This window comes from Mirounga leonina, unplaced genomic scaffold (genome assembly GCF_011800145.1).
Source record: "Mirounga leonina isolate KUSES-001 unplaced genomic scaffold, KU_Mleo_1.0 Mir_174, whole genome shotgun sequence".
Taxonomy (NCBI): domain Eukaryota; kingdom Metazoa; phylum Chordata; class Mammalia; order Carnivora; family Phocidae; genus Mirounga; species Mirounga leonina.
The window spans coordinates 61,675,657-61,702,750 of NW_023270451.1; the positions used below are offsets into that span (position 1 = coordinate 61,675,657).

Consider the following 27,094-nt stretch of genomic DNA (forward strand, 5'->3'; position numbering starts at 1 on the left):
TTTTTTTTTTTTTTTTTTTTTTTTTACATATAATGTATTATTTGTTAGGTAGTAAAGAGATTTTTAGATAGATGTTTGGTTTACTTTAGAAACTTAAGAGGAAATGTCAGTGGAATCAACTGGATAAAATTGCTGCAATTCTAATGATTTGGGATATTATAGTCATAAAATCATGGAACCTTCATAGAAGGAATCTCAACATCACCCCCAGGCAATGGATGACATTTGGACCATTCATTTTTCTCCCCTAATATTTTCCTGTTTCAAGTAATCATTCTCCTGAGATCTGAACCAAAGAACTTCTTTTGTTTTACTGTAGCTTTCAGTTTAACTAAGAAGGGCTTTCTGATATAAGAAAAGTTAAACAATAAAAAGTATGCTGTTCGAGATTACTGAATATGTATTCCTTTTATTTTAATAGTTTTCATTTTAAATTAACCTTTTTTTTAGCTGCTGTTCCACGAATCATGAATGAAACCAAAGAAGTTCATTGCAGTAATGGTGAGTTCCAATGAAAGTGTTTCAGTGGCATGATCAATAGCGAGGCATAGCCCAGCTTTGAATAAATCACCATTTTACCATATTTGAGTACTTTTAGACTGTAATGTATTTTAAGTAAATTTTTAGAAGTTTCTGAATGGGTTGATATGTCACTTTTGCATAAGAAGAACATCTTTAATTTTCTATTTTTGAACATGAAATGTTATGTTTATGTGTTTGTTTGTTTAAGGCCAGTGACTTTCAAACTCATTTTGAGGGGTCTTCAGGGTGCTAAGACTTTGCCTTGGAGACTTCTCAAGTGGATAAACTTGGCTTATTTGCTTTATACATCAATTTTTAGGACTCACACAACCCCACAGGGATTCCTTTTCTGCCAGATTGTTGACATAATGGATAGTACTTGAGTTGATTTTTTTATATAACAGAGAGTTTTTAATCTGATTTTCAGTTTATTTTCTTAAAATTCATGATTTTTTTTACTAAGGTATGATCAAGAAAAATGGCATGTATATAATAATACATTTCAAGTATATAGATTTTAGGATTTAAAAATAATTTTCTTTACTCTGGTCAGTATTATTCCAGTGGCCTTGAAAATATATAATTCTAGAGAATCTGACTGACCTTTCCAAGATCACAGGGCTATTAAGTGCCTGAGCTGGATCACAAAGCTGGATCTTCCAATTCTTTGTCTAAAGCTCATGAATTATCTTAATACTTTATAACAATATGATGGAAAAATAAGAGTTCTACTTAGCAGGTTTGCTTTTTGACCATGTATACATACATACATATATATATGTATATAGTGCTAAAACATACACTCAGAAAATTTAGCCTTTCACGAAAAGTCTATTCCAGTAAAACATAAAAGCTGGAAAAAATAAAATTTATGGACTAAGGTTTAATTTATTATAAATAAGAGTCTTCCAGTTTAATAAAATCTAATTTGTATCTTCTAAAATGCAATTTAATTCATTCATTATGTTTTAACAGTATCATTAAAATCTGGGTAGACTGAGAGGTTATACAATAATGTGGTTTAATAGAATCAACAAGTACATCCAACTAAAGAAAAATGGCATTTTAAATAAAGTATTGCTGATCAGGAAAAATAACAGATATGACTTCTGCTGTTCCTTGCCTGCACTTTTCATCCAATCTCTTCCTCCTAGAAAAATACATGCACCTCTTGGGATACTGGTGCCTAGGTTAGAGTGGGGAAAGGACTAGGGAGGAAACCTGGAGCAAGACGGGAATGCACATTTGTCAAGTGCTAGGCTCTGGGAGAGATGCACCATCAAGAAAGTCACTTCACCTCTTTGGTCTTCTATTTTATGATGTATAAAATGAAACAACTCTATGGGGATCATCTCACTTTTTTTCCATTCCCGGGTAACCTGCTGTAGAGGATGTGAACAGGTTAGATAAGCTCTTCAGCTTAGTTCATATTTTTATGTTGATAAAAAACTAGTCCTACCTGGGTCTGTATAATTAATCTGCCTACTTTCATGGCATGATCTAAGATTTAAAAAATAACTTGATGATGCCTCAGGACAGGTGGGATCATCCTTCAGAGTCTAGGCTTTTCTCGTGTTTAATATGAGTTACGATCATCCCTCAAGAGGGCAATAAAACTCTGTGGTTAAATGAATCCATTAAAAGCAACCAAAACTTCAAATGGCTTTCCGAAATACATTTGCCAAATAGGCTGAGCAGCCTGCTACCACCATAGCTCATGCTGGGTTCTCCATGGATCTGAGGTAAGCTGGCCTGAGGCGAGTTGGCACTGGGCTGGGAAGGATGCCAAGGAAACTCCAGGTGTTTGTTGGCAGCAACACTGATGATTCAAGGGAAGATGATATCAAGATAGATCAGCTTTTAAGCAGGGCTTTAGGATGCAGCACTTAAGCCAGAGTTGGAGAGTTTCTGATGAAACCAAAAACAAGCGCTCGCTAGAATCTTGCTTAAGAGAATGATTATGCATTATGTCTCGTGTGGGGCTGCATTTCAGTGTTACAATGGGCAAGCCCCACTGGAAACTTTCACTGTTAAGTGAAAGTGTAAACTGCAGGGAAATTAACTCTCAGTGACTGTTTTATAAAAATATGCCTTCTTAAGTTAAAGTACATCTTCTGTGGTTACTATTTTGAAAAATCTTCTACTTCATTATTCATTTAACTGGTTTTGAACATAAAAGTGTAATGCAAGTGTTTATATTCCCTTTCTACTTAGGAAACGGTCCTCTCAAAAGCACATTTTGTATCTCTGGACTCCAGCCTGTTTAAAATGTTATGTTAGGTTCACAGTCTCCATTTGAGTCAGATCTTATGACCAATAATAGCCTGTTTTTACTGTGCTTATCTCAGTCTTGAACATAGAATGTGCTGGAAAAAAATTTTTTTAAATGAATACATTATTAATAAGTAGTTGAACTCAAATAAAAAGCTACGGTCCTTTTCATGATGAAATCTAATAATATAATCTTGCCCTCATTCTTTAACTTTTTCTCTTTTATTGTAAAAATTTCAGGAGTTGACAATGATCGTCAAAATTATAGATGCAGTCTACCTACATCTATCAGCCAGATCAAATCTTTGGTAAAAAGTACAATCAATCAAATGGGTCATTTATCCAATTCCCTCAGTTGTTTAACCAAATTGACTAGTTGTTTATTTTTTACTAAGACTTTTCCCTACAATGAAATTACAATATATCTTTTGTATTATTACTTGTTCCTAATTTGCACCTGGATAGTTTTTTCTTTTGTCAGCCGAGAAAACTATAGAGTGTGGGTCAGAAATACACAAGGTTTTTTTCATTTTCATGTTCAGCTTTCATTTTCACACGTGTATGATAGTCGTACTGAGACACAGTTCTCAGAACTGGAATAAAATATCCATAAAGTCGGTGGCATCCACCGCCATGGGTTTGGAGGTATGTCTCCATGTCTGTCAAAGAAATATAAAATGGTTGGCCTTGATAGGTCACAAAGTCCAGGATGGAATGGGAGATGTGACTGGAGAGAGGAAGATGAGGAAGAGATTGTGAAATACCTCTTCTGCTTTATTCGGAGCTTGTGCTAGATTTTGGAGATAACGAGAGACCATTAAAGAATGGAAGCTGTTGCAGATCTGATTTTAGAAACCTCACTGTGATAGCTTTATATAGATAGAGGAAGGGACATGGTTCAGAGGATCATGGACTTTCTTTAAGTTCAGTGTATAGCTTCCGGCAGCGAATTCTGCGTTATCTGTTTTGTTGCCATGTTGTTAAACATCATTTAACATTTTATTTAAAGGCAATAGAAGGATACTTTCATTTTACAGATTTCCATAGAATCCACTGGAATTTTGTTAACTACTGAAAAGTATTTATGGAACAAAATACTAATATTTCTTTGAAAAACATTTACTAAGCTTCTTTAGAGTAATGTGTTTATTCCAAATATGTAATCAATATAATTTAGTAGTAGCTGGTATATATGCCTATAAATGCATTTTTCTTTTTCTCATCAAGATACTTCTGTAAAAATTGGGCTACCACCTAGAAATACATTTTTAGAATGGCTTAGAATCAATGGTGTGAAGTAATATGCTGAGTTCTACAGCAGGATTGAGGAGAGTATAACATTTCTTTCTCATACTTTAGGGCACTTTCTTGGGTTGGGGTGACCAGGGCAGGGAGGGGGGTCTCAGAATATCCTGCTGCTGTTTTTGTATCTGAGTGTTTGGTAAAATACTGGAGTTTACGTTCTTCACCCTACTGCCTGTAAGCTACTATATCAATTCAATGGCAGTTGAATGACCTTCCCCATTAAGAAATTTTCCTCATTCCCTGCTGGTGCCCTTCTGTTCCCACTTCACAGAGTCATCACCCCCATTTACCAGTTGCTTGATAGATGCAATAAATGCCACGAAAATGTTATCAATCCACTGGTGAGACATTTTCCCACCTTCTCACCGCCTTTAAACTTTTAAGGGCTGAGCAAAAACTATCATCTATATAATGCCAACTAAAGTCAACAGCTGTTATATAAGGCAAGCTCTACAAAATTTGACAAATAGAAAATCCAGCTGAAGCCACAAATCAAATATAACCAGAGTGCCAAGTGGAAAATCAGCAATGATTATGAAGGTTGTTCAAAGGATTAAAAAAAAAACAACAATCTTAATCATATATGCTTTTTAAACATCTATCCATTTCACAGTTGTCTTTTCTTTGCTATTGTTGTTTTATTTTAACAGATGACACACAATGTTATATCAAGCAGATCCTCACACATCCACATTTGGAGCTAAATCCTGAATTTAACCCAAAGATCAAAGATTATTACTCTGAAGTCCCATTTGATGTGGTCACAGTGACAATTGGAGCGGAGACTTCTAAGTGTCAGTGCAAGGTGTACCTGCATGATCGGGCAGGACTAAGGTACGGGGATGTTGACCAGGGCTGAGTGGAGACATCATAGTGGGAAGCAAATATCTGAAGCAACATTTGAAGGTTGAGAAAAGCTGAAGTGTCAGATTAGTTGGAGAGATTGCCAGGGTGTCATGTGGTAAAAATTTTTTCTTTCCTTCCACTTTTCAGGTGTCATGTGGTAAAAAAAGGACATATCAGTGCTCTACTGATCTGTTAACAATCTTCAATTTCAAGTTTTTATTTAAATTCAAGTTAGTTCCCAGATATGGTAAAATTGGTTTCAGGTGCAGAATTTAGTGATTCATCACTTACATATAATAACACCCAGTGCTCATCACAAGTGCCCTCCTTAATCCCCACTGTTTAGCCCATCCCCCACCCATCTCCCTCCATCCCCAGTTTCTTCTCTATAGTTAAGAGTCTCATGGTTTCCTTCCCTCTCCTTTTTTCCTTCCTCTATGTTCATTTGTTTTGTTTCTTAAATTCCACATATGAATGAAATCATATAGTATTTTCTTTCTTGACTTATTTCACTTAGCAGAATACACTCTAGCTCCATCCACGTTGTTGCAAATGGCAAGATTTCATTCTTTTGATGGTTGAGTAATATTCCATTATGTATATACCACATCTTCTTTATCCATTTATCAGTCGATGGACATTTGGGCTCTTTCCATATTTTGACTATTGTGGATAGTGCTGCTGTAAACTTTGGGGTGCATGTATCCCTTCAAATCAGCATTTTTGTATCCTTTGGGTAAATACCTACTAGTACAATTGCTGGATCATAGAGTAGTTCTATTTTTTTAACTTTCTGAGGAACCTCCATACTGTTTTCCACAGTGGCTGCACCAGTTTGCCTTCCCACCAACAGTGTAAGAGGTTCCCCTTTCTCCACATCCTTGCCAGCATCTGTTGTTTCCTATGTTAATTTTAGCCATTCTGACAGGTATGAGGTGTATCTCATTGTGGTTTTGATTTGTATTTCACTGATGATGAGTGATGTTGAGCATCTTTTCATGTGTCTGTTAGCCATCTGTATGTCTTCTTTGGAAAAACATCTGTTCTTGTCTTCTACCCATTTCTTAACTGAATTATTTAGTTTTGGGGTGTTGAGTTTGATAAGTTCTTTATAGATTTTGGATACTTTGTTAGCAATGTTTGCATCTAATCTTTGTCACAGCGTTGTGACAAGAGAGGATCTTGTGATTTGAAATATTAAAGAGACTCATTAAGGGTAGCTACCTTCTACCATTTCCCAACTCCTCAAGATTTTGAATATTCAGGGGTTGAACAAATATTTTGGTGACAATTTATGGACATACTAACACTAATATTCCTAGTCTCATGGGATTTTTTTTTCTATTAACTCTTTTGAGAGTCACCAACTCTTTTGTTTATAATTTTGAACAGAAGATAGAACTGTATTACATACCATGTTCATGGCAAGGAACCTCCCCCCCATGCTGTGGGTAAGGAAATGCATTTGGCATCCCTGAGAGCTAGGAGAGTCTAGTAGAAAGAAAAGAGAATTCAAGTCAGACCAACCTGGACACCAGCCCTGACTCTACCATGGGGCTTTAGGCATAGAGTTGATATATTAAATGAGATAATGTATGATCCTGAGAAGTGGTTAATAAATATTAGTTTCCTTCCTGGTGATTGCTAGAGGACATGACTTGCTCTGCAAGATAATTGTTGGCATACCAAATACATAATTAAGTTTTTTTTCATATTTTAAGTTTCTTATGAAGTTGTGTAGACCTTATCTTCTTTTGTGTACAAATTATAGGCATTAAATAAATATTGATGTATGAATCCATCATATATCAATATTTATTTATTCGTATGGACATATGAATAAATCTCTCTCTCTCTCTTTCTAGCTTTGCCAACTACCCTCTGGGTTTGGGAATGAACAAAATCTCAATGCTGGTGGTGGATGAATCTCCAGCACAGGGGGAGACCCTGAGCACGTATAAACTCACCATCTACAGAGAAGACCGTCCAAGTCTGCCCTTGTTTGAAGACTTCACAGCATGTGGTTTTGTGCAGGTAAGTGAATTCTACATTTGCACTCGGGTTGAATTGGGAGTGATCTGTTAACCCAGGTGAAAAATGCCAAATGAAAATTGTTAGGAAAAACATGTATGCTTGCAAATCCAAAGTGTGGTCTCATTTCCAAAGAGAAGGAGTCCCAGGCAGTTATGTGAGTTACCTTGTGAGTATTTTTCTTTGTAGTGTGGTGGCTGCTCCCTACACTTCCTGTGCTCAGTGGACTTTTTGTGCTTAATATTGAAAAAAATGTCTGAGTGATCACACTGAGTTATAAAATTGATTTTACACTTGAGTTTATATTTCCATGTTAAATTGTGCTGTGTTTCTTGGATTTATACCTGAATCTACTCTGAAATTTTAAATGAGGTTCAGTGGAGTTTATTTTAAAGAATTAGAGAAAAATTTACGAAGCTATTTCATGGATGGGATACCAGATGAATGAAATTACATTTGCTTGAGTAGATTTATTTTTCCTGCACTTCTTGTATCTTAATCATTCCTAAAGGCCGTAGTTTCTCTTGTGACCACCACATACCACTTTGTAGCCCTGTTGATCTTGGAGGGTGAATGTGACCCAGAGACTTTGTCTTATTTGGTGGTTCTTTCCTCCATTTCTTCCCTTTGTTAGGATTCCAGGTATAACCTTCTACATTTCCTCACATCATGCACCCTCACTATAAGTGCTTCTGGGGAAGTAGTAATTGATGTTAGCATATCTCCTATTCAGCCAGAAAGCAAAATTGCGAATATATCGTGTTTCAGTGACTGATAACTTATTGGGAGCATTGAAGCACAGAGGATTAGTAAGAGAGAGAAGTAGCTGACTGAGTCTCAGTGAGGAGGATGAAAATGTAATGGCCAGATAAGTATTCTCTCCCCCTCTCCCCATTATTTGTCAGAGTGTATTTATGCTCCTGCTAACTTGGCCTGATCACTCTTCTCCATATATGCTTCCCAATCTGGGTGGTGGTTACATCCATAACCAGGTGGTGTATAGATATGTGAAACATTCAATTAACTATGCACTTAAGATTTGTGCAACTTATTGTATATAAAATACATATAAATGTATTTTGCTATATATATAAATTATATATACTGAATATAAATTATACTTCAATAATATAAGAGAAAAACATTAGTAGAGAAGATGTATTATCTTCCAAGACATGCTTCTCTTCTCAAATACTACATTCATCAGAAATAAGTTAATTACCATGCAATTACCTTAGACAATGGATTATATTAGGAATTTGTTACTATATTATGAAGAAAAATATTAGAAAATTCTTGTGGGATATATCCTATAGATGATTGCAGAAAAGTATTTCAGTCATTTATAAGAATTCTTTCCAGAAGGTTTTAATTTAAAGTTTATGTGTGGTCCCACAGCAGTACTATATTTTATAACATGGAAAAGTGTGTAATAAGCACTAATATTTTTTTAGCCTTCCTTTACAAACTGTCAAATGACTGAAGAGATAATGAATGAATAATAAATATTGATTTAGATACTTAATGAGGCATGAGTGGCCTCAGGAACTGAGAGAAGTCAATAATAGAGGTAGGATTTTTCTCACCCTAGGCTCTAGTGACAGTTCTAATCCAGAGACCTTTCCCTTATTTCTTGTTTATGCTTAATCTCATTAGAGTCTTTGGCTTTCACTGCAAGCTGATACCATCATGAAGTTCAGAATACAAAGAGCAAGAGATACAATTTCAGAACTCCTATCAATTCTCAGCTATTTCAGAGTTTCCAAATTCATAGCTAAACAGATATACATTATGAGACTCACAAACGTTTGGTCTTCTAAATTGTTCTTTTTCTATTTTATCAACAACCGTAGGGCTTTACTATATTCTTATGTTGACGTCCAGAGTCAAACCATTGCATATTAAATGGTAGACCATTCTATTTGAACTCCTAAAGTGTGTATGTGGCAAACCAAAGGAAATGAATTAAACTTTAATTACAGTTTATTTGTTGGTTAAAGGGAAAAATTACATTTCTTCCTTATATTATAAAGTAGATTTTGTCCTAATGGACTCCATTATTAAATTTTAAACAAACCTAAAAGGCAATCTACATTAAAATAACCAAAAAAGAGTATTCAATTTGTGGTTAATCAAGCCTCCTAATTTCTCCTTCTCCCATTCTCTCACCTTCTGGTTATCAGCTATTCATTTGATCATTTCACCAAAAGACTATCAGTGAAGGGAAAACAAATATAAGGCATACCAGTCAAAAAATCAATTACTTTGACATTTTGGTGAATAATAAGATAATTTAATTAATTTGTTAATTGACATTTTGTATCATTTATATGATGAAATATTGTTAAATACCTACTTAGCCATAATTAACTATCTGAGTTTGGTGTCTGTTTCTAATTATATTGCCAGTTGGAATTTGTATATGGTTACCACAGAGGCAACTCTTACTTGAGTTATTACCAGTGAGGGAGAAAGGATTAATCTATATGACTGATAGAAGACAACTAGATCTGGACCGAGGCTTTTCAACCTCAGCATTATCAATATGAGGGCTGGATAATTTTTTGTTTTAGGAAACTATGCTGTGCACTATAGACTATTTAGCAGCATCCCTGGCCTCCATCCAGTATATTCCAAAAGTATACCCTTTCCAAACTGTGACAACAAAAAATGTCTCCAGACGTTGCCAAATGTCAGATGGGGGGCAACACTGACCCCAGTCGAGAACCACTGATATATGCCAATAACAGGCCTGCTTTTGTACTTTCCACTAGTAAATCTAGTAAATCTGTTGTGGATTTACTCAAAGTATGAATAGGTTAGAGGTAATCCTTCAATGTTGAATGTTGAAGAATCACTCTTCTCTTTTCTCATCCTTGTGTTTTTCATCATTTCTATGGTCAGTGATGCTAACATGACAGCTCTTCATTCTTCTCATTAATTTGCCATCTTTTCTGTCTAATGTAATTATAATCAGAAATATGCATTCAATTATAAAAAACATGATTCTTAATGAAACATAAAAAGTGATATAACATACCTAGACTGTTATTTCATTTTGATTTACCCATAAATAGCATAATGTTTTGCTGTTAGGAAGAAAGATTTAGAAAGTAATAAACTGTTATTATGGTTGGAATATGTCATGCTTCAGAATTAATAAAATATATTTATGTTCTAAGGAAATTAAAACACATATGGGGGAATATTTCTTTTAATATCTCTTTCCAAATCAAAAAGTTTTGACATGGATAACAGTATAGCATCCATAGAAATTGATTTGTATAAATGATCTATGGTCTCATAAACATTTTGCCCCCAAAGTGTTGTGCCAGAATAGGGCCATAAATAAAATCTACAGAGAGGTCATATAGCAGAAGCGTAGGAGACTACATTTCAGGGATCCATTTGTTAGAAACAGCCTTCATTTTAAAATAAATTACAATTAATAAAAGGAAAATACCAAGGAAAGGAAAAAAACCCATTTTAAAAAAAAGTTTTGTCCAGCATTTAGCTATAGATTTAAAACTGACATTTGCTGCCTTATTAAAAAAATTAGTGATCTATATGCAGAGCTATTAAGTGATGTGTAAATGACTCCAGTTATAGCATTTGGAAATGCTTTATAATTTTCCCATTTATTTTTGTACTGTTTCTCAACACAAAGATTACAAAACAATTCATGGGATAATTGTCTAATATTTTGGCAAACACCCACAGTAAAAGAATAGAAGAGCATTTATCGATGACTACTTTAAAAAACCTTTGTTCATTTCCAAAGTTATAATATCTATTAAATACTCATTTTAGTGATTTTTTGGTTACCTTGCCTACCCCAGTACACTGGAAGAATGTGATTCAATTTTTCAACAATAAAGCCTGTGTTGTCGTGAAAGGCTCCCAGCTAACAGCTGTTTATTAATTATCTGCTATACACTTTGCTCTTACAAACGTGTCATATACCGTAGGAGATACAGTGCAACATTTGTAGAACTTTTATTATATGCCAGACATGATACTAAGACCTTTACCTTTTTATCTTATTTAGTGTTCTTCGCAACTTTAAACATAGGTGATAACTGTCCCCGCCCTTAACTTATGGAGAAAGTAAAGCTTTAAAACATACGTAATTAGTAGCAAAGGTGTTATTTGAATACAGGTCTGACAGACTTCAAATTGATCCCCTTAATCATTACTCTGGACTGTAGAATCTGAAACTCTTATTACACTTATAATCTTATTAACCTGTTTAGGAAATTCATTTAGCCAGTATTCAACCTGTTAAGATTTAGTTAAGTAGAATTTGTTTTCATGGTCATGTACAGTGATAATTTTTATAATGTTCTAGAATTACTGCAAAATTCTGAGGTCTTCATAATCCTTATTTTGATGAGGAATGTTATGGAATCAGAGTCCTCCCTTCCATAGTGTATCTATTGGAAGGAAAAGTTTTAGAGCTAACATCTAATATTTTACTAGATATCATATATATCCTAGTATCTGGCTATCTTTCTTGGTCCCAATATTTAATCAGGTTTAATATTTTACATATTGGAATTCTACTTAGCTAAACTACTATTTTTACTAATTGTTAAAATGTTTTCCAATGCTCAGGCTTTTTACAATTTTATGCTTGATGGGGCGCTTGGGTGGCTCAGTCGGTTAGGCATCTGCCTTCAGCTCAGGTCATGGTCCCTGGGTCCTGGGATCGAGCCCCGCATCGGGCTCCCTGCTCAGCGGGGAGCCTGCTTCTCCCTCTCCCTCTGCTGCTCCCCCTCCCTCTGCTGCTCCCCCTGCTTGTGCTCTCTCACTTTCTGTCAAATAAGTAAATAAAATCTTTAAAAATACTAATACTAATAATAAATAAATATTATGCTTGATTACACATTAGCAATTTCCAGTTGATCCTTTTCATTATTTAACACAACTCACTACCTTATTGTTTCTATTAAAAACATCTACAATATATTTTTTCAAAACTTATAAAACCCTTTGTTCACATGTTCACTTTATAATAGTGAGAAGAATGTACTGTGGAATTGGCAATTTGATGATACTTTCATCATATTCATCGGTGTGAAAGGACCTTACTTTCATACTCTTATTTAATCCTCACAACAAACAGATACAATAATACAGGTGGTTTTTATTATCTACTTCATCCACTCCCTTCTAAGAGAAAATTAAGTCTTGGGCTCTTTTACATTTTTATATTCATTTATAAATTTATGTACTTATTTCTATTTATTTCTATTTGTATTAATTAACATATATTTATATTTAATTTTAAGGGTTTTATATTTTGGGTGTATGTCTCAAAGGTATTAAGAACAGGTTCTTCATGTGTCAGTTTCCACCTTCAGTGATTTATTATGATATCTCTCTGACTTTAATGAGTGGATATTAATAGGTTCCAGAATGCTGTGATTGAACACTGCATTCAGTCCTCACACATGTAGAAGAGAATGTCTCCACTGTAAATGTCAGAATTTTCTCTGGCACTATGAACAGGATGAAAGTCAGTTTGCTCTGTCAAGATAATTTTATTAGAGCAAAATTTGCATCTTAAGCAAATTATGTCAGGCCACTTTCCTAACCCCGTGGTTCAAAGCCATGGACTCCAAGGATCATGCCCATAATTGCTATCAGGGAAGCCTGGGTTTCAGTCCTGGCTCTGCTTCTAACTGGTCTAATTTGCTGTGTCTCCTAGTGCAAGGTATATACGCTCTCTAAACCTCAGTTTGTCTTTAAGAATAGAACTAGTGATAGAACCTGTCTCTCAAATTGTTCTAAGGATTCAGCTAGAAGATAAATGCAAAGTTTCATCATGAACCTAGTGTATGATCAAGTGCTCAATCAGTGTTCAATTACCATCATCATCATCATCATCACCTCATGTAAACTCTTTTTATCAAGATGTACCTCTAGTGCTTACCTGCAGGTATATAGGGGAGGAGAAAAAGAAGGAAGAAAGAGAACAGCAAAAGAAGTAGGAACTAATAATAGTGAGGATGCTGGAATTGTAAAGGAATTGGGACAGGAAGCACTGGTTAGGAATTAGAAGGGAGAGTGGGTGACCTGGGCTGATCCACATGGTTGCATTCCAGATGTTCATGAGTCCCAGGCACTTTGGCCTCTGTGGACCCCTTCTTTCATGAAAGAAATACTTAAACTCATATTTTGCAACTGTGTCAGTATAAAGATGAATATATATTATATGTGCATGTACTCACACACACACTTTGAAGAGTTCAGTTTTCTTCTTCTAATTATAAAGGAAATTCAAGCATTTTCTTGGGCTCCTAAAATTAGTACTGTGTGCTGTAGGCACGGTTCCCATTGTGCATAATAGAGAATTTGGCCCTACTCTTCTACTTCACTCTGAAGAATGTATAGCAAAGACATCCATATCATTATCAATGACCCAGGCTGTAGGCATTCTTTCAAGTCTTGTCGATTGCTCTTGACTTAAACACTTAGCCCTTTGCAGGTGTTTCAGGTTCTGTGTGCAGGGACTGAGCACAGCTTTACCAGCATTCTTCAAGAGCCTTTGTAGCAGAAAGGGAAGTGAAATGTCATTTCCACGAGCAGTTTGCACACCCAGACATTTTGATGGCAGTGACCTCCTCAGTGACCAGTAAGCATTCACATACATCTGAGGCTTGGGAATTTTTATTTCGCATTGTTTTCTTAAAAAGCCAGCGAAGATGAGAGGGGTGTGTTCTTTAGTTCATGGCCTGTTTTAGTGCTTATATAAATTATCTTTCTGAGCTGGTGAAAAAAAGCTATGTTAAGCACTCACTTCATGAGTTAATGTAACTTACGGTCAGATAAATTACCATTTAAATAAAAACTTGTGTTCGGCACATCTGTTCTCCATGTTTCTCCAAGTCACATCTGCTCCCTTTACAAGAAGAAACAAACTTTTACTACCATGAGTGCGGCGACACCAACACAATGTGGAAGAGAATGAGACCTTCCTGGCTTCAGCATCCAGAAGTTTCTGAGTACAGCCTTCTGCTGTATCTGTCCACTCATTTTTGTTTGAAGTTTCTGTTTTGGCATCCTAAGAATTAGTCCTCTGATTCGTGAACTGTACAGGGAAATAGAAAAGATCCCTGACAGGTCTTTAAATAAAATACTCTGTTAGAGTAACCAGATTTCAAATGTGACATTTGAAACTTTGAGGGAAACTGTGGCGAACAGGGAAGCAGATAAATGGGGTTTCTTTTTGATAACTCCAATTGCTGATACCTGCTTCTTTGTGGGCTTCAGTTGCTCCAAACGGCCCCTAGATCTTGTATCTCTCTTTCTCCACGTCTTCCCCATTTTTCGGGTGCAAAGGTACACAGCAGGATAGTGAGGATGGTGGTAAGAGAGGGGAGAGAGCGTGGGAGCTGAATTAGGCATTTTATACGTTCTCCTCCCCCTTCTAAACCAAGCCTAGAACATGACTCATGTTTAAAAAAGCATCTGTGGTTCCGTCAAACAACAGATTTGGGCTCTGTATAAGACAAGTTAAAGCAAAACGATTCCTGTGGGTCGGTGGCCTTTAACGTTTTGGAGGAAGCAAAGTACCCTTTTGCATATCTGATGAAAGTTTTTACCCCTTGTTCCAAGTAATAATACACAAGCATACACAATGCCACATACAATTTCAAATTTAGGAAAAATCTCGGATAAAAAGTTCCTATCCTAGTAACTCACAATCTGATGCCGAATATCACTAGCAGCAACAAGCAGAATAAGGACGGTTTCACTTCTGGCATAAATACACATGATTATAATTCAATTTATTGAGCACCTACTTTGTCCAAGAAACTCTCCTAAGTGTTTATATATGTTATTTCATTTATTGTTTTCATAGTAAAAAAAATTAGTATCTCTATAACAATGTACCATTTGGGGATTATGTGTGGTTTTTCGATGATCTCTGTTAGCCCAGAGAATCAGCAGTTATTATGGTTCTCAAAGCAAAATGCCAGCAGATCGAACATTGCCTTGGAAATAAACATCCACGATGAGACCCCTGGCCATTGTTTTCTTTTTACAGGCTCAGAGAAAGTGGTTATGAGTTGTAGGTAATGGTGGTCCTGGAAACACAGGGAAAGTAAATACTGTGTCGTTTGAACTGTTTATATTGTCCTCATTAGTCAAAGCCATTGATGTGCTTTCTTTCATCAGGCTATCACAAATCGTTTTTTGTTCAAAGAAAGCTTGGCCCAATGGCTGAATTAGGTAATGCTGAGAAAATTTCCACATGCATCTGACCAACTGTAACATTTCCTTCAATAGGTGTGTGTTGTACAAACAGGAATGAGGGATGGGGTATTCCTTGCAGACGGTTTCACCAATTGCAGAACTGCAAGTTGGTTTGACATACGTTCCCCGAAGGCAGAATTAGGACACTTTACTGCCTGACATATTTAACTTCTTTTGAAAATGATGCTAATTTGTCTTTTTTTTTTTTCCTTTTTCATCCACATCCTTTTTTTAGGCAGGACTAATGAGTTTAAAACATTGAACATGACCTCATTCTTCAAAGCAGACACGGTCTCTCCACCCCAGTGGCCCCCCCAACTCTTTAGGATCTCATTCTTCAGCAAAGGGGGGCAGACTTTCACTGATATTCCTGTGTTTCTACCTCGTCTACTCCATCCCCACCCCAAAGGCTTGAGAATTATTTTTCCAGACCTCATAGGTTATTTTAAATTTAAATTACTGCTAGAGTTAAGAGGCCCTGATTTCACAGGTTTAAGAAAAACCAGGGAGGGAAATTTTTTCTTTAAGTGGAATAACCTTTCTTAAATACTTTGATCAAAATATTATTTGTACAGTCTGATTTTGAGTCACAGTTTACCACTTACATGTTGGAGAACTTGGGCAGGTTTCTCATCCCTCAGATAGGGATGTAATAGTATTGATCCCATAGAGTGGTTTTAAGGAAAAACTGAGTTAATATTGTTGGAGTTTGGAATATACATGTTTGCAAAATATAAATAGATAAATAAAATGCCTTCAGGTTGGTATAAGAAGAAAGTTTAAGATAAGCTTTAAAAAAAAAAAAACTGAGGTCGACCAAACTGAATTGGAGATTTTTAAATTGCTTATATTTAAGGTTAGATTTAATAAGATACAGGAACATGAAGGGCTTTGCAGAACAACCACCTCTGCTAAATTATACAATAAATTTTACAGTATATGTAATAAATGAAACTTCCAGATTTAAGTGTGAAGTTTGTCCTAAATGTGTTTTAATTTCAATAGTTGCACAACTAATTTTGTATGTATGACCCCTTGACCTCATATGGGCAGTCTCATTGAGAGACCGAGAATTAGAGTTATTTCACAAAGAGAGAGGAAGTATTTCTTTGCCAAGCACAGGGACACCCTTTCACAGATATTATCTGGTAGATTCCATTAAAGGTAAGGAGATCAGTGTTCCCTTTGCCAATTTTATAAATGAGCAGCAAAGGACAAAGATACCTATGTAACATCAGATGGAAGGTATAACTATAATGTAATTTAATTTTTTGGTGTGCATAATCTCTTTTCAAAAAGTACCATCACTTTTGAAAGCCATCACTTCAAAAGACAATATAAACATATTCATACCTGATAATGACTTAAATGAGAAAATGTGTCCCATTCTATACATTCACATCACAATTCAAACCCAAACAGCTAACCTCCCCCCACTTGTTTAAAATCAGAATTTGTTCCAAATGACATTTGGGTTTTTCCCAAATGCTAATACATCTTCACAGATGAGAGATTTGACACTTTTGAGACTATTTAAAATGCATAGTATCTAACATTTTTTTCAGGGCTTACCATGTGCCGGGTTCTATTCTAGTTGCTTTACATTCATTCACTCAGTTCTCAAAACCAAACCAAACACTGACAAAGCAAATACTTTGATAACGCCCAGTGATTTTGCAGATGGAGAACTGGAGTTACAGAGAACATGCCCACAGTCACATAAGCTGCCCACAGAGCTACTGGTCAATCCCACCGCTAGAGACACGCCTGCCTACTCATAAAAGAAGTAGATAGAGCCCGTTGGGGAACCCGGGCAGCCTGGTTCCAGAGCTCTGCTACCTACTAGCAGCAGGCTCTGCTCCTTACAAGCTCTGCTCTTAGTCACTGCATCCCACTCTGAAACTAGATGCTGAAATAAGTATATGGTTTCCAAAAGACTTTGGTCCCAAAAGTTTATTTGTAGGTTGTTATTTAGAACTTGTAGTTATTTATTTTTTTCTATAGAAAAAAATTTACAAGTGATGTTAGGTTACAGGAAACATCCAAAATCCTCCTAACATGTGATGTTTAATACAGTTAGAAGGGTCCTGAGGACGGGATAAGTATGCCAGGGGACTCTGCCATGATTCTGTGTGGGAGAAGGGCTCCAGTGGCCCAGGCCTTTAATGGGGAGATACCAGTAGAGGAGGGGGGAGTAGCCAGGCATGTCTCCAGTGGCGGGATTGACCAATAGCTCTGTGGGCAGCAGATATATTTATTTTAAAGTCATTTGTGAATCGTGTATTCCAATGTCACACTAAACTTCAGAGTTGGGAAGATCTTGGCTATTCTACCCCTCATTCTGCATATGGATAAGCTTCAATAACTTGCCAAGATCTATCCTTAATAATTTACCAAGGTTCATTGCCAATCAGTGGCAAAGTGAGGATGAGAACCTATGGGCTGGTTATCAAACCTTTGGACAGTTAGTAGTTGTACTTTATGTAAAAGAACTTTTGGAATCCAGACCTTGACATGTTTCCTGAGATCTTGAGCCAGCTCCATATCCTTAAGTCTCCAATGCAAACTTGCTATTTCTAAATGTATTAAATGAATGATCAATTACAAATTTGCTGACCACTCTGCTTGACTAAAAATAGATCTCTGTTTCTTCTTTAGAACATGCACTCTATTTCATACCCTTATTTCTTAAGTCTTAGTGGCATCTTCTTGGTATAACAAAATATAAAAACTATAAATAAAAATTTTTGATGGAAAATCGGCATTATATTTAGAGGTAGTTGTAAATCATTATTAAAAAGAAAATCCTGGGGCGCCTGGGTGGCTCAGTCATTAAGCATCTGCCTTCAGCTCAGGTCACGATCCCAGGGTCCTGGGATTGAGCCCCGCATCAGGCTCTCTGCTCAGTGGGAAGCCTGCTTCTCCCTCTCAACACTCCCCCTGCTTGTGTTCCTGCTCTCTCTGTCTCTCTGTCAAATAAATAAATAAAATCTTTTTAAAAAATAATAAAAGAAAAGAAAAAGAAAAAGAAAACCCTCCTTGAGAGTGATGTCCCCAAAGATGAGACTTACTCTGGTAATCTGCAAATCTTCGATAGCCAATCAACAAATACATTTGTCTACATCAACACTGGCACAGAATGAAAAAATGATTCATGGAAAGCCCCCAAAATAGCAAGCATTGCCTAGGACTCTTTGGCATCCTCTTTCCCATGCTAAGTCTGTCTGTGATCACACCAACCCCTTTGCCTGGCCCACAGCCCTCCCTGCCAACTGGCCACATGCTGCTGATGAACAGCCTCTCACCCCTTTCATAACCAGAGCACAAATATTAGATGAATTTCCTTTGAACTTTGCTTCCTCTTGGCTCTTAATGTAGTCTGGCTCCTTACAAGAAACACTCCAGGTTCTGGGAGCCACAGATTCCCTTATTAATCACTCTTTTTTCCTAGATTGGCAAATATCAAAAGAATTTTTACACATCTCCAAGGTATTTGGTACATTGTATCATGATTGGAAACAATGTCCCATTTCTTAAATATTTAATTAGAATCTGTCCCTGCAATATGTGGAATTTTAACTACCTAGCCCTTAGAAGGAGTACTAAAGTTTTTCTGTATAACAATGATATCAATAACAATAAACCACAGTCATGTTCTACTTGATGCTTTCTCTGAGAACCTATTTCCTTAGACACCATCATGTGTAACTGACCAGACAATAGCCAATACATATTTAACTCAACTTAATAAAATAATATGTGTTCCATGTTAGAAGGAAGTATCTGAAAGATTATATTCTTTTTAACACCATTATCCAGTAAAAACACTTTTAACCATAATAATAATAATTTCCAGCTGTCCTAAATCCTAAAAATAAAGCACCAACCCCCCAAATATATTTTGTTATTGAAACATGTGTAAACAATTATGAATATTTAAACCATACTGGCATTGGTTTTTAGGCTCTCTCCAAAACTGTAGGGAAAAAAAAAATGCCTCTAATAAGTATGTTGATAGATACATCCTACTTCAAAAGTTGTTTTTGCAGACCCACAGAATAAAGATTTCGCTTTTTATATTTTAATAACAAATGTTATAAAGTTTAAATTTCATGTTCAAAAAAGAGTAAAAGGCATCCCTGCAGTTCATCTTTCTAATTTGAAAACTCAGATTTTTCAAAACTGCTCTGACATCCAAGGGTACAGAGTAATGGTCTCTTCTCAGTGAGATTCCACTTCTCGGGAGATCAGAGACCTCTGACTTGATCAAAAGTTGGTGTTTGTTTATTCACTTTTTGTTTTGTTGTATTGTGCCTTTTCAAAAACAAAGAAAAGTACATGGATTCATTAGGTTAAGTACATGGATTCATTATGCCAAGAAAGTATTTGAAAGAATATACATGTTTAAATCTTAAAATGTGGGGCGCCTGGGTGGCTCAGTCATTAAGGGTCTGCCTTCTGCTCAGGTCATGATCTCAGGGTCCTGGGATGGAGCCCCGCATCGGGCTCCTTGCTCAGTGGGAAGCCTGCTTCTTCCTGTCCCACTGCCCCTGCTTGTGTTCCCTCTCTTTTTGTGTCTCTCTCTGTCAAATAAATAAAATCTTTAAAAAAAGTAAATAAATCTTAAAATGTTTAGTTTAAGTATATTTTTAAATGAAACTGCTTATTTTTTTACCAGAATAAGCACTCACGACCTCATTCAAATCCTATTTTAAATAGAGTGGTTTCCCCTACCCATTAGCATGTATTGTTCGAGATGGTGAATTCCTTGTGGGTATCTTTACTATGACATTAGAGTTGGTTAATAATCTGTTCCTGGAGCTTACTCTCTGTCTCAGTGCTACCTCTTTGCCTCTCTCTCTCTCTCTCATTCTCTTTATTACTTGCACATGCATTTACACACACACACACACAAACACACACACAGTTTCTCTAGGCCAAAACCTGATGTCTAGAAGCCTTGTTTGTTTGTTTTTTAGAGAGAGAGAGAGCGCACACACAAAGGCAGAGGAAGAGGGAGAGAGAGAATCTTAAGCAGGCTCCATCCTGGGCATGGAGCCCGACTCAGGGCTCCATCTCACAACCCTGAGATCATGACCTGAGCCAAAATCAAGAGGTGGATGCTTAACAAACTGAGCCACCCAGGTGTCCCTGCCTAGAAGGTTCTTAATTAATATTTATAAAATTAAATGATACTTCCAAGCTAGATACAAAATTAAATACATGTTCTGTTTTTTTATTATGCTCTAGGTCATATGAACAAGACCCTTTCAAAAATGTTAACATGCATCATTACATTTGTAACAGAATAATGATAGCATCATTCCTATCCCTGAAGGTTACCAAATAATGCAGTTTCTAAATTCTTCATGTTTCAGGAAAAAGAAAGCCTCCTTCTTAGCCTCAGACTTTCACATACTCAGCAACAAGACAGGTATGAGGACACTGAGAGAGAAGAGCTGACCCATGGGTCTTGTATTCCTCATGAGGACAGGCTACCTGCTCCCTTCTGCTCCCAAGGGAGGAAGGAAGAGGAGTCCTCACAGTTTCTCCTCTCTGAGGTAGTCACCTGTGATGTTTTGGAGATGACTTCAAGGAGAGAAAGGTGCTTGTTTACCTGGTTGGATGTCTGCTTAGCTGCAGAGCTTACGGAATGGCCTTGTCCTACCAGACAGGAAGAAAAGCTTTCTGAGACACTGCAGGTGGTGAGATTTGCCAGGCTGAGAAGGGGCAAGGACCTAGAGGTTTACCTGTACCTAGAAGCACTGAGGTATATCTAGAACTAAATGTATATCTGTCCCATGTCACAGCCTCCAGAAGCAAAGCTGTAGAAGGTAGAAGAAACTAGGTTCAAAAGGCTTATCAGGGAATCAGCATGGGACCAAAAGGTCCCTGAGGCTATAAGTATGTCAGGCTCCAGTGGAAAAGGTAGCTGAGACTCTCCAGGCTCCAGATAGCTGCTTCATCATCAGGGCTGATTTGAGGAGACTCCCGTCTACATCAATGGTAGACAGTGAGCTACATCAACTGTGATGACCACTGAAAAGGATATCTCTTTTCTCCTCTCCTTCCTCCTGTCTCAAATCAAGAGGAGTGAGTTTAGGAGTGAGTTTAGGTGTTGGTCAGGCTGAATTTCTATCTGGGGGCTCTGTGGGAGCATGGGTTTCCAAGCTCATTCAGGCTGTTACAGAAGTCAGGTCCTCGTGGCTGTGGGACTGAAGTTCCCATTTTCTTGCTGGCTGTCAGCCAAGGGCTGCTGTCCACATCCAGAGGCTACATGGGTTCCTTGCCATGTGGGTCCCTCTGTCTCCTATGCCAGCAATGGAGAATCTCTCACACCTGGAATCACTCTCAGAATTTGTCTCTCTGTCTTCCCTAGACCTAGATCTCCCTAACTTAAGCTCATCTGATTTGGGACCTTAATTACATCTGCAAAATCCCTTCATAGCAACACCTAGGTTAGTGTTTGCTTGAATAACTGGAGGAATATGTATATACACCAGAGGCCAGGAATTGTAAAAGCTCTTTTAGAATTAAACCTATCACTCTCTCTATCCATCATAAACTCTAGAGGCTACAAATCACTTCCCTGGGGAAAGCTTTGGATCCAATATGAGATTAAACTTTTAGTGAATAGACCCAAGTCTTTATATTGAAAATGAGACTTTTTATAACTGGCAATGACTAAAGCGTAATGATAAAAGGCTTTAATGTCATTAAGGGAGTCAGGCCCATTTAAAAAGAGGGTAGTTCAGTCAATGGAGTGTGATAATAGTACTAATTGGAAAGAATAAGATTTTTTCTTATTTATACCTTACAAGTTGAGACTCCTCAATCAAAACTATTATGCACGATTAGAATATAAGCTCATGCAGTAGAGCAGTCTATCATAATAAATGTCCATTTGCCACATGCTGTGTTTGGCACATATTATCACTTCATATACATAACAACCATATGTAATGGGTACTATTATCACAGCAAACAAGGAGCAGACCTGGGACTTAAATTCAGGTCTATCTGGTTTTAAAGCTCATGATACTGAATCTTATACAATTAGCTGCTCTTAAACTACTAAAGTATTTTTACACCAGATGACAAATGAGGAAACCTGCTTAGCCATAAAGTAAAATGCCTATTATCAGAGCTTTGGGTGTTTTCGTAATCAAATCATGTTCTGCCCCAAATAAATTCCTGTAAGCCTGATATACAGAGTATGATTAGGCTTTCAAGCATGTGTTAGTTCTTATTCCAAGATTAGCAGTTTCCCTGCATTATGTTTGCATTTCTTTGTTTGCTTTTTACTTAAATGAAATAATTTAAGAGACCATGAAGTATTGCAAACACAAATCCTTCCAGAGGAGGGTAATAGATCTGACAGAATTTGACTTAATGTGAGGCAATAGAAAATGGCAGGGACAGTGACAAATGGAAAGGGTATGCCTGTTAAAAGTGAAGAGCAACTTACTCAGCTCAAGATGATCTTTGCCATTTTGGAATTCTGATTCAGTATTGTCAGATCTTCCAAGTCTTCAAAAGAAATCAAAATATATGTATTTTAATGGAAGACCTCCCAAATTTGTATACTGGTAATACTTTTTAAAAAGGAACCCTCTCTCAGCCAGACAAATAAATAAAAATTCTATGGTCAGATTCAACTCACAGGCCATCAGTTTGTATATTCTGATATAACCCAATTCACTCATATTATAAACAATAAATTTAATCAGTGTGGGAGGTGGGAAGGATGTCAGTTGAGGAGAAAGGTTATAATGGTTAAAATAATTTATATTACTAGTGTTAAAAACACAACTTGATTTGGATTTTATAATAAAGGGGATTTGCTAGCTGATGTAACTGAAAAGTTGAGGGTTTTTTGTTTTGTTTTGTTTTTGGCTTCAGTTACAGTTTGATGTTCCCTGTTTCCTCTCCATCTCACTGCTGTGCATTCTAGCTGTTGCTTCTCCCTCAGACACCACCCCGGAGCCTTTGGGCAGTGTGGGTCCTCTCTCATGTCTACACATGGCTCTGGCCATACTAGACTTTATATCCTCAGATCACATCCTTAGGAGTTCTTGAAAAATCTGCACAAATCTCATTATCTTTGATCAGATTTTATGCCCAACTATTTACTATTGATTGACTTAAGCCAGTGATATCTATCTCTAGAACTGGTAAGAAGTCAGCCTTCCAAAGCTCATAGCTAAGTATGGACAAGAATCAGTTACCAAAAGAAATTAGGAATACCCTTTCAAGAGAGATGTGTGATGGGAAGCAAAGAACAGTTTCCATATAGGGTTCATCTTCTTCTGTGAATACTTCTTTCAGGCTCTAGGACTTTAAACCTGAGATGGCTATGAAATGCCAACCTCCTCATGGACTTCATCCACTTTTCCAACTGCACATGAACCACTTTTACTTAGATAGCTCTCTGTCACATTCAACATCTTTAATGTCAAACTTATTATTTCTTGCACTCTCTTGACTTCCACAACCTTCCATCGATTAGTCAAGGACTTTGGGTGCAAGAAACAGAAATGAATTCTGGCTAACCTGAGCAGGAAATGAACGTATTTAAAACATATCTGGTAACTTAGAGAATCTATTGAGGGAAGACTAAAGAACCAGAAAACAGACAGGAATCAAAGGAAGTGGAAGAAGCCATAGACACTGTCACACCATGAGAACCATCTGGTCTGGATGTCACTCCTGGCACCATCACTCCCACTGCCACTGGACACCCTCCCTCTTCCAGATCCTCCCTCTTCCAAATCCTACAGGCTGCTGCTTTTCTGCCATTCCAATAAATGAATTCAACACTGTCACTTCTTATTCATATCATTTGCTCCAAAATCAAAGTCTTGGGGTGGGACATGCAGTTGGCCAAATTCAGATCATATGCCCTTGTCCAATTTATCAAACAGATGGAACAGTGTGTGGCTTTCCTAGGAGAGGAATTCTCCTGAATGAGAAAAGATTGAGTAACAGGTAGTGAAAGAAATGACAAATGTTTCCAATTCTGGTATTTTGTTGAACCTCACAACAGGAAGATAGATCCTGGTTCTATATATGTAAGTGTGTTCTCATACCTATAGCTCTCCAAAGACAGAATAAAAAAGGCCCTCTCCAGAGGCAACACCTTTCCCTTTAAAATATCCAAAGCATAGACTAGTTGAACACTTGGTGGCAAAATGAAAGAAAGAATTCAGGCATCACAAGCTTGGGTGGAGCCAATGATTTTTAAAAACCTGACTCATCTATACGTTGTAAAGAAATGGTTAGAAGGATATCCCACTCTGTTCCTGCTAGATGCTATGCTCTTACTTTCACTGTCAGTGTGTGTGTAAATACTGAGGAGCAAAAGTTCAGGATGTTACAAGTCTGATCTGAAGGGCATAAGATCCTGTGAGCCCTCCATTTTCCAGAAGACCCAGGGCCTGCCCCACTGTTGGCTACTCAGCCCAAGGTTTAAAGGGACTGTGGGCCAAAGCAGATTTGAAGGATTAGACCCACAGCTTGCCATCCAATTCCTGTCTAGTCTACTATACTTCTTGAGTTCACTTCCATCTAGATCTTTGTTTCTTTAAGTGTCACTGATTGCATGTGCACATTGTAGGGACTTATGATACCCTCCCCCATTTTTACCAGGGCTCACTGCCCTTGCTAACATCAGCCGCCTTCACGTTCCTTTCATTCCTCTCCTGTCACTACTTTTCCTTATACTAGTGATTCCCAAACTTGAGTGTGCAGCGCAATGTCCTGGAAGGCTTGTGAAAGCATGGCTTGCTGGTCCCAGCCCATTTCTGACTCAGTAGGACTGAGGTGGGGCCCAAGACTGTGCATGTTTAACCAGTTTCCTGGTGATGCTGATCCCCAGCCTCTGGTCCAGGAACTGGACTTTGAGAACCATAGCTTTTTACCATCCCTGAGGTATGCCTTTCTTTCTCATGTAGAAAGCACCTGCTTTTAGGATTATGTAGCTCAGGTGCATGCTCTTTTCAGTACAGTTCTTCAGTGGCCCATTTATTTGCATGATAAGAATGCCTGTATCTTTATCTCTCAAAAAACTCTTGCTGTGTGTGAAAACACAAATTTCTAGGTAATGTCACCAGGAAGATAGTTTTCCAGGGAACAAAGTAAATCCCTTCTGTGGTGCTTCGCATAACTTGACTTTCAATCGTGTATTGATCAATCTGTATTCTTTCTAGCACAAATATGTTTTCATTCTTTTTCTTACCCTTTTCTAACCTTTCCTATAAGTGATTCTGAACAACAAAGATTTTTTTTGTGTGTTTTTTTCTTGAATTCTCCAATACTGTCAAAGGCATTTATGTTTTGCACATGTAACATATTATATCAGATTATTTCAATAATTATTTTGATAACATAAATTATGTTTTTTAGTTTCATTTGGCCTTGTTAAATATAATTGAAACCTATGAAAACAAAAAGAAACAAAACAAAACAAAAAGGAAAGCTTCACCAAATACCAGATAAAAGACATATCATAGAAAGTAGTATATTTTGGATAAAAATTTTAAGAATCCAGTAAGTGCTTTTTTTTCTTATATTGTTTTGTTTGTTGTATCTATTTTGGTAGGAGCAACTTCTAAAAGCAAAAGTACACTTCTTTTTGTCAAATTTTAAAATTTTGCAACTTCTAAATTGTTCAGTAATGAAAATAAAATCTGTGCTCATTAATAGACCAGACTCATGTTTGGTGACACATTGCTGTATGAATATATTCAAATAATCTTTATCCCACTCCTCCTACTATTCAGTCATGAAAGAGTGATGATACGTTTAGCAATCATTTGACCAATCTGTACGTCATTAGAAAGTGTTTTTCTTAGAAATTCATCTCCTCTACACTCCAATTTCCTTCTCTTTCATTCTATCCCGAGTCTCAAGAGTCCTCACCACAGTCCTCAACACATCCCCTGCCTACTTCTGTCCTCTGGATGATTAACCACCACCGAGTCTGAAGTTTCTAAGTTATTTTTTCTTCTTTTTCTTTTATAGTATTTGGGTTGGGAGGAAATAAAATTTTTACTATTCAGAAAAAGTCTTAAAATATTTTAAGAATGGAATTTATAAAGTCCAAGATTTCTTTTGATTCTGGCTTTCACTAAAATCATTTGTATTTCATTTGTAAAATGTCTACATGGTCTCTTCAGAATCAAACCAAAATATGATTTCATGTATTTGTGGCTTTTATAAACTCCATGCTATACAGAGTCATCCAAGTTTTTAGAAATGCTGTCACGTATGTAGCTATTTTCACAAATCAACATTGTTCTTATTAAATCAGTTTAGTAAATCTGATTTTTTCACTTTAGAATGCTAATTGAGTGAACACAATCTACCTACCACCTTTGCCAATAGGTCCTCTTTGAGTGAATGGTATTTTTTTTAAAGACCATTTGCTTACAAGACATTCCACCAAAAGACATTTTTTAAAGACCAATGTTTACAAGACATTCCACCAAAAGACCACATTTTTTACAATGTTATTCAATGATACACAGGGATTAGGTGTGGCATCAGAAGACCTGGGTTTCTGTGTTGGGTCTGTCACTTGTTATCTCAGTAACATTGAGTTGCCACATAACTTCTCAGAAAATTGCTAATGATCTGTAAAATGGAGATAATAGTTTTTGTCCCAACCTGTTTCCCTGGGTTGTTGTTAAGAATAAAATGACAATGGAGGGCGCCTGGGTGGCTCAGTTGGTTAAGCGACTGCCTTCGGCTCAGGTCATGATCCTGGAGTCCCGGGATCGAGTCCCACGTCGGGCTCCCTCTCAGCAGGGAGTCTGCTTCTCTCTCTGACCCTCCCCCCTCTCATGATCTCTATCTC

At 36.9% G+C, this 27,094-nt stretch overlaps 1 protein-coding gene across 5 annotated transcripts in view; it reads left to right on the forward strand.

Annotated features, from left to right (window-relative positions):
• CPED1 (cadherin like and PC-esterase domain containing 1) overlaps nt 1–27,094 on the forward strand; it is a 269,600-nt gene that overhangs the window by 139,155 nt on the left and 103,351 nt on the right. For all 5 annotated transcript variants that reach the window (XR_004682084.1, XM_035020998.1, XM_035020996.1 and 2 more), the window contains 3 exons: nt 451–501; nt 4,749–4,932; nt 6,810–6,978. Coding sequence is in view for 4 of the 5 variants with exons in the window: in XM_035020998.1 (XP_034876889.1) it covers nt 451–501; nt 4,749–4,932; nt 6,810–6,978 (404 nt within the window). In the remaining variant the exon portion in view is untranslated. The remainder of the gene's footprint in view (nt 1–450; nt 502–4,748; nt 4,933–6,809; nt 6,979–27,094) is intronic.